The 9,006-nt window shown below is 42.7% G+C and overlaps 1 protein-coding gene across 1 annotated transcript; it reads left to right on the top strand.

The window, feature by feature from the left end:
- Window positions 1–3,712: 3,712 nt before the first annotated feature.
- On the top strand, window positions 3,713–8,347 carry LOC147897348 (pentatricopeptide repeat-containing protein At2g33680-like). Its single transcript, XM_087380482.1, has 2 exons — window positions 3,713–4,022; window positions 4,183–8,347. The coding sequence occupies exon 2, from the start codon at window positions 4,740–4,742 to the stop codon at window positions 7,710–7,712; it is 2,973 nt and encodes a 990-aa protein (XP_087236608.1). The 5' UTR covers window positions 3,713–4,022; window positions 4,183–4,739; the 3' UTR covers window positions 7,713–8,347.
- Window positions 8,348–9,006: the final 659 nt, after the last annotated feature.

The raw sequence follows: 9,006 nt of genomic DNA, 5'->3' as shown, positions 1-9,006 counted from the left end.
AACCTTAAAGAAAGAGGTTGGGGTGACTCTATCTAGGCCCTATCTATCACATGGCATGGTTAACATAAACCTTGAAGGAAGAGGTTAGAAGCTACAGGAGGCAAATATCTATGTTTGTGACACGGCAATGGTGTGGAGCAATGAGGGCAAAGGTAAGGGTACAAAAGTTGATCAAGAAGACCAAATTTGCATTGTAGTTGGTGTATTGTTGTGGTTTTGCATGTTCTTGCTTTGCTCATGCATAATCATCTCTATAGGTGCCTTTGAGTTCTTTGTGCGGTAGTACTACTTTTTGTCAAAGTCTTGCCTTGTGTTTGAGCTTCGTATGCTCTCCTAGCTACAAGTCATCTCTGTCTTCTTGCTTGTACGTTAGCTAGTAAGTTAGGGGTTTGGTTTCTTTCTTGTTTAATATTCTTGTTATAAATTGTGTGCACTAATGCTCTATGTAGAAGGCAACTATCGTCTTATTATTGTAGTTTGCCTACCTATGTTGAAAATATGTTCATATTGAATTTGTACTTGCCATGGATGATATGTTGGCTGGCCATTGTATGCATTGTAGTAGTGGTGAAGTTTGCCTGATTGTGAAATTTATTTTTCTCACTTATTATCATACTTTGTTGTAGACTTACTAGTAGACACTTGTTGCCTCTTTGCTTTAGTTGTAGACTTTGTCAACAAGTCAAGTCTATTGCATCAAAGTAGATTGTGTCACTGCTTTGAAGTGACCAGCAAGAAATGGGATAGAAAGAGGATGTAGAATCACAGAGGCCTCAAAGGACCTATCAAAGGAATGATCTTATAGAAAACTTCAAGAAAATGAACCTTAACAAGACTCATGCATTTTTCAAAGACCTTAAGAAAGAAGAAGAAAAGAGATGCCACCCAAATGAAGATATATAGAGTTCCAAGGAATTAGAATCATGCGCTTTCTATCTCAAATTGTAGACAGTGAGAAGCTCTATAAGAAGATGCTTCAAGGAGGAGGGCTCGTGTGTTGGCAAAGCGAGGGCTTACACTCTCTCACAATGGATGGAGTCTAATTGGCTCTGACACCATGTTGGAGGATTGGGGGAAGCCATTGGATTGCACAAGATAGATAACTATACACGATGCACTCCACACTACATTGTATTGATCATAATCACGAATATATACATGAGAACCCCTAAGGTTAGGGTTGGGATTTGACCTACCCTTATGGTACAGTGCAATTTACACCATCCTTAACATGAAGAATGTTGTATGGAAGAATAACACAATCTACCTTTTCCCATTTCTTGGTCTAGGAGCTGACATCATCCAAATCATCCATTCTGATGTTTGGGGTTATGCCTCAACCTTATCACCATCCAAATCTTTATATTTTATCACCTTTGCCAATGATTATTCCAAAACTGCATGGATCCACTTTCTCAAACAAAAATCACATGTACACAATGCATTTATTGAGTTCAAAGCTTTGGTCAAAAAGCAAACCGGAAAGTATATAAAGATGCTTTGATGTGATAATAGAGGAGAATATAAATCAAATAGAAAAGAAAAAAGCCCATAGACATAGACATACAAAAGCAACTTTGCTTTCATAGCCAAAGTCATGGAATATACAAATGTGCTTCATTCAAAGAAGTAGTGCCAGTTCTTGAATGGTAACATGCCATGGATGAGGGGTACAATGTCCTCATGAAAAATCAAATAGTTTTATTGAAAATTTTGGCATATTTGTTTCAAATGGGTATACAAGATCAAGCTCAACTTAGATGGAGCAATTGACAAATACAAAGTCATATTAATTGCAAAAGGATATGCTCAAGAATATGGAACATTTTATTAAGTTTGCGCCAGTTGCAAGGTTGACCATGATCGAAATTGTAATTGCCTAGCTTCACATTTAATTGGCCTATCCATCAAACATGATGTAACCTTAAGGATATGTTGTCAATGGTGAAAAGAGAGTCTACAAATTATAAAAATCTCTGTATGGATTGAAAAAGAGGCACCATGTGCTTGGGATGCAAGAATTCACACTGATTTTCTTGCAATGGGATTTCAACCTTCGGACACTTTACACCAAAAAGATAACAAAGGCATTGTTATTATTGTACTTTATATTGATGACTTTATCATTGCCATTTCTAATGGGATATCATATTTCACAAGTTAAAGGCCTGCACACATCAGAGTTTGACATAAAGGACATCAGTGAATTCCATTATTTTCTTGGCATAGAAATATGGAGAGATAGCAATGACATCATGCTTAGATAGAGTAGGTATCCTCATAAAGTTCTCAAACACTTGCATTTAAGTGCAACACCAAACTGTCAACACATGAAAAGTCACCTAACACAAATCCTAACAGTATAGATAGCTTATTCGAAGTTGATGTACTTGGCATTCACAAGGCCAAATATCTCTTATTGTCTTAGTGTACTCAGTTAATTCACATAGAGTCCCAAAAATACCCATCTTCTAGTAGCCAAAATAGTCCTCAAGTACTTGGAAGGTATAGGAATGTGGACTAAAATCTAATAAGATAACAAATCTCAAATTTCATGGGTAACACTAATGTTTATTGGCCAGGTAGTGTAGATGACAAAAAATTAACAAATTCGACCTTATTTCAGTAGCCTTGGACAAAAATATGATAAGATAATAAATCCCAATTTTCATGGGTAACATTGATGTTGATGGGCTAGGCAGTGTAGATGACACAAGTGGATACAAATTCATCCTTGCTTCAATAGCTTTAACTTGGCAAGCAAAAACCAAACAATAGTTGCCTTATCTTCAAATAGAAACCGAGTATAGAGGATCAACCAATGTTGCATGTGAAGCAAGCTGGTTCAGAAGAGTTCTTCTAGAAATTGAAATTCTTTTTGAGGAACCAATCATGCTCTATTTCAATATTATGAGTAGCATTCAACTCGCAAAGAATCAAATATTTCATGCTAGAACTTGAAGTGCATTCTCACTTCACCTGAGAAAAGGTTCTTACTGAAACTTTGCTCACTATCCGAACACAAGATCAAGTCATGGATATCTTTACAAGACCTTTTTTCTTCAACAAGTTCTCAAACTTTTAACAATATTTTGGTGTACACCAACCATAGCGGAGGAAATCATGGACAAAGTCACTTTGCTCATACACATGCTTTGATTTCTTTTATTTTATTCTATATCACCTTTGTTACCATATTGTAACTTTTTATTTTCACCCTCTACTCATCAACAAATTTAAGAGGGGGGTTGAGAATGGTCTACATTGCACCATAGATTAAGGTATAGAGAGAATCCCTAACCTTAATCTTAACATTAAGAGGTAAGATTATATACTCATTTTTACGGTAGTCAGCCTAGAAGGAAGGAAGTTTTCCTTTTCTAAGCCCTCATTAAGCCATGTGTCGTGATTATAGACGTTGATCTTTATGAAGATCCAAGGGTTTGAAACGTGCTTTCTAGAAAAGCAAAAGAAGTTTTCCTTTTCTAAGCCCTCGTTAACCCATGTGTCGTGATTATAGACGTTGATCTTTATGAAGATCCAAGGGTTTGAAACATGCTTTCTAGGAAAGCAAAAGAAGTTTTCCTTTTCTAAGCCCTCGTTAAGCCACGTGTCTTGATTATAGGCGTTGATCTTTCTAAAGATTCAAGGGTTTGAAAGGTGCTTTCTAAGCCAGGCCAGGTCCAATTTGGAGTTAGAGCCATGACCAAAAGGCTGTCTACTGCAACCTAGTTTCTACTTGGGAATGTGGTTTGGAAGTCCCACATCAGCATTAAAGGAATGAAACAAAGTTGCCTTTCCTCGAGTTCTTCTGGCGATGACGATGATGATGAACTTGGGATGCAGGGATCCCTGCCATACGCCAACGAAACCATGCAGCTCCTGCGTTGCTCAGGTGCATGGCCCGGATAGCACACATCCAGACTCTCACTATTTGGCAGCTCATCTGCATAGACAATCAAGCCCTCACTCTCTGATGGCTTCCCCCGAGGACAGTCGAGGGGTTCTGGAGAAATTTTCAGGTACTGCCCTCCCTTAGTACAATATTTTGCAACGGTCAGAGTTCTCTGCCTCTTTGCATGGGTATTTAGTTGGAGGAGCGATGCCCTTATTTTTACCGACTGAGCTTAAATAGCGACACCTACTTGTCAATTGTTTTTCGTTTGTGGTCGTACTTTGCAGGTAGGTCGGGGACTGAGCGCTTATGGAAGGAGTCCTCCCAGTGGTGGGACAACAGAGAGAGCAAAGTAAACTTACGACCAGTCTGAACTGAATGATTTGCAACAGGTTACTCTGCAGATTGGCTAGACTGACAGGTCTCTTGTGAATTTTATCAACAGAAATACCCAACATTTCCACATGTCAAGCATAAGATTACCAAGGAGTCACTATTGATAGACGGTTGGTACAATTCAGGTTTGCCCGAGGAAAAGCCCAAAGCATCCACTGGTCAGGCCCACGCTCATGGCTTGGTGGATAAGTGTGGCAAGGGTGGAGTAAATGTCGCTGTATCTGAAGCACAAGAACTGCGAGAGAAGAGTAGCTGGGAATCGCTCAGCTTAGAGGAGGCACTCACGTCTGTAGAACAATTGCCCCAGCCACCTTCAGTTGAGAACCTTACATGCATCTTGCATAAGTGCAGAACAAAGAAAAATCTAGCGTATACCAAGCGCTTGCATGCATATCTATGCAAAAATGGGCTCGAAGACCATAGATCTCTTGGAAACTACCTTGTCCCAATGTTGGTGCAAGTTGGAAGCATATGTGATGCTCAGCAGATTTTTAACAAATTGATTGATCGGAATGAGTATTCTTGGACTTCTCTCATCTCGGGTTATATTGAATTTGGGGATTCGAAACATGCTCTCAAGCTCTACCAGAACATGCAAGAGGATTCTGTGTACCCTAGCAAGTATACCTTGGTTATGTTACTGAAAGCTTGTGCTAGGCTGAAAGACGCAGAAAAAGGCCGAGACATACATGCCGAGATAGCTAGAAAGGGGCTTGAAGAAGATCTTGCTGCTGGCAACACCTTGGTGGGCATGTATGCTAAATGTGGCTTGCTTGCAGAAGCACGGGAAGCATTTGACAAGTTGCCAGTTCAAGATGAGGTCTCGTGGAATGCACTCATAGCAGGATATGCCCAGCATGGACTTCTTGAGGAAACCATCAACTGTCTCGAGCAGATGCAAGTGCAGGGTCTCTCTCCAAATACTGTCACATTTGTTTGCAGCTTGAAAGCTTGTGGCAGCATAAGGGCCATGGACAAGGGCCGAGAAATGCATGCTGAGATAGCCAGAAAGGGACTGGAAAAAGATCTGGTTGCTGGCAACACCTTGGTGGGTATGTATGTGAAATGTGGCTCACTTACCGAAGCACAGGAAGCATTTGATAAGCTGCCAGTTCAAGATGTCGTATCGTGGAATGCACTGATCGCAGGATATGCCGAGCATGGGTTTGGTGAGGAAGCGCTCAACTGTCTTGAACAGATGCAACTGGAGGGTCTCTTTCCAAATGCTGTTACCTTTCTTTGCAGCCTGAGAGCTTGTGGCAGCATAAGATCTACAGGCAGGGGCCGAGAAATGCATGCGGAGGTAGCCAGAAAGGGGCTGGATAGAGATCTTGTTGTTGGCAGGACCTTGGTGGATATGTATGCCAAATGTGGCTTGCTTACCGAAGCACGGGAAACGCTTGACAAGCTTGCAGTTCGAGATGAGGTCTCATGGAATACAGTGATTGCAGGATATGCCCAGTATGGGCTTGGTGAGGAAGCACTCGACTGTCTTGAAGAGATGCAGCTTGAGAATCTCTCTCCAGATGTTGTCACCTTTGTTTGCAGCTTGAAAGCTTGTGGCAGCATAGAAGTGATAGACAAGGGAAGAGAGATGCACATTGAAATAGCCAGAAAGGGACTGGAAAGAGATCGTACTGTTGGCAACACCTTGGTGGATATGTATGCCAAATGTGGCTCGCTTGCCGAAGCAAAGGAAGCATTTGACAAGCTGCCAATTCGAGACGAGGTCTCCTGGACTGCACTGATTGCAGCATATGCCCAGCATGGGCTTGGTGAGGATGCACTCCATTGTCTCGAACAGATGGAACTGGAGGGTTGTTCTCCAAATGCTGTGACATTTATTTGCAGCTTGAATGCTTGTGGCAGCATAGGAGCTACTGGCAGGGGCCGAGAAATGCACACAGAGATATCCAGACGGGGGCTGGAAAGAGATCTTGTTCTTGGCAGGGCCTTGGTGGATATGTATTTCAAATGTGGCTCCATTGCCGAAGCATGGGAAGCCTTTGACAAGTTGGCAGTTCGAGACGAGGTCTCGTGGACTGCAATGATTGCAGGATATGCCCAGCATGGGCTTGGTGGGGAAGCGCTCAACTGTCTCAAACAGATGCAACAGGAGGGTTTCTCTCCAGATGCTGTCACATTTGTTTGCAGCTTGAAAGCTTGTGGCAGCATAGCAGCAATAGACGAGGGCAGAGAAATGCATGCCGAGATAGCAAGAAGGGGGCTGGAAAGAGCTCTTCTTGTTGGCAACACATTGGTGGATATGTATGCCAAATGTGGCTTGCTTGTGGAAGCATGGGAAGCATTTGACAAGCTGCCAATTCAAGATGAGGTCTCATGGACGGCATTGATTGCAGGATATGCCCAGCATGGGCTTGGTGAGGAAGCACTTAACTGTCACAAACAGATGCAACTGGAGGGTCTCTCTCCTCGTGCTGTCACATTTGTTTGCATCTTGAAAGCTTGTGGCAACATAAGAGCCATAGATAAGGGACGAGGGATGCACGCTGAGATAGCCAGAAAGGGGCTCGAAAGAGATCGTGTTGTTGGCAACGCATTGGTGGATATGTATGCCAAATGTGGCTTGCATGCTGAAGCACACGAAGCGTTTGACAAGCTGCCAGTTCGAGATGAGGTCTCATGGACTGCACTGATTGCAGGATATGCTCAGGATGGGCTTGGTGAGGAAGCGCTCGACTGTCTTGAACAGATGCAACTGGAGGGCCTGTTTCCAAATGCTGTCACACTTACTTGCAGCTTGATCGCTTGTGGCAGCATAGGAGCGATTGACAAGGGTCGAGAACTACACACGGAGATAGCCAAAAAGGACTTGGAGAAAGATCTTGTTGTTGGCAGCACCCTGGTGGATATGTATTCCAAATGTGGCTCTCTTTTAGAAGCACAGGAAGCGTTTGACAAGATGCCAGTTCGAAACACAGTGTCGTGGACTGCACTCGTGGCAGGATATTCCCAGCACGGAGAAAGTGAAATTGTTTTCCACATGCTTGAGAGAATGAGAGGAGAAGGGATAAAACCAACTGGAGTCACATTCTGTCTCATTCTTAATGTATGCAGTCACACGGGGCTAGTAAACAAAGGCCAGAATTACTTCAAGGCCATGAGGAGAGACTACAGCATCACTCCAACTATTGAACACCACATTGGCATGGTCGATCTTTTTGGCCGTGCAGGCCAATTAGACGAGGCAGTAGCAATGGCAAAGAAGATGCCTTTCCATCCTGGTCCTGCAGCATGGCGTACGGTGTTGGGCGCTTGTCGAAAGTGGGGTAATGTGGAGCTTGGAAGATTGGCCTTTGAACATGCAGTGCAATTGGATGAAAAGGATGCTGCACCTTATATCTTGATGTCCAACATCTATGCAGATGCTCACATGCAAGAGGCAAGAGAAGAAGGTTGAGGCAATGAAGAGAAGAAGGTTGAGGCAATGAGATGAAAAAACAAGCATGGAAGAAGTCCGGAGGGAGTTGGTCGACCGACAATAGGGTTGGTAGGACACACATTTTTTGTGACATCCATATAGCACGCGCATACACCCACACCCACACCCACACCCACACCCACACCCACACCCACACACACACATGCAAGGTTAGAAGACATTTCCTTTAAAATGAGGGAGGCAAGATATCTCCCAGATTTGCATTGGGTGTCACGAGGCAAATCTATTGATACAAAGCAAGATGTAGTATATGGGCAGTGAGAACTAGCTATCATGTGTGCCTAATCACTACACCCAAGGAGACACCCATACTTACTATTAAGAACCTCTAGGTTTAGAAAACAAGACTATTCCCTAATCAGGTACTTGAAAGAGGAAGTACTTGAACTATATGAGCTTGGCATGGGAATGGCTTGGTAGTGTTAGAAAACCCTAGACCCTTGGCTAGTTTCTCCATACAACGGAAATAGAAATGGATAAGGTGTGTGCAATAGAAGGATCTTTAGAGAGAAGGGAATGTGTTAATTCAAAACTTCAAACTTTCTATGTCCACAAGTGAGAACTCACAAGTACCAAATTCAGGAGATAGACAACAATAGAACAATTCAAAATCAAACACTCTTTATAGAAAGCTTCACCAAAATTGGCAGCAATTTGTCGCCTTGGATAGCATGAATATTGCTCCCACGTCTGTTGTTGCACTCTTGAGGTTGCATACTCCTTAGTGAGCTTCATTAACCATCTGTAGTGTGAGCTCCTTGGAGAGCACCCTCTTGCTTTTGTGTTGCTTGTAGGTATGTAACAAATCTTGCTCTAGGAGGTGAGGTTGACTTACAATTCTACGGCCATTGCCCACCACAATGGGGACTTTAATAGAGTTCAAGGTCCCCTAGATTGGCCAACTTAGTTTGTAGATCCACTTAACTAGTCACCCAATCTATGTTGACCCAACCAAATCAAGCCTTGGATAGCATGAATATTGCTCCCACTTCTGTTGTTGCACTCCTGAGGTTGCATACTCCTTAGTGAGCTTCATTAACCATCTGTAGTGCGAGCTCCTTGGAGAGCACCCTCTTGCTTTTGTGTTGCTTGTAGGTATGTAACAAATCTTGCTCTACGAGGTGAGGTTGACTTACAATTCTACGGCCACTGCCCACCACAATGGGGACTTTAGTAGAGTTCAAGGTCCCCTAGATTGGCCGACCGAGTCTGTAGATCCACTCAACTAGTCACCCAATCTATGTTGACCCAA

This window comes from Dipteris shenzhenensis, chromosome 10, assembly GCF_047967505.1.
Source record: "Dipteris shenzhenensis isolate YYH24624 ecotype China chromosome 10, Dip_SZ_1.0, whole genome shotgun sequence".
Lineage (NCBI taxonomy): Eukaryota > Viridiplantae > Streptophyta > Polypodiopsida > Gleicheniales > Dipteridaceae > Dipteris > Dipteris shenzhenensis.
Note: the sequence above shows the minus strand (reverse complement) of the source record. Positions and strands in the feature narration are given on the sequence as shown.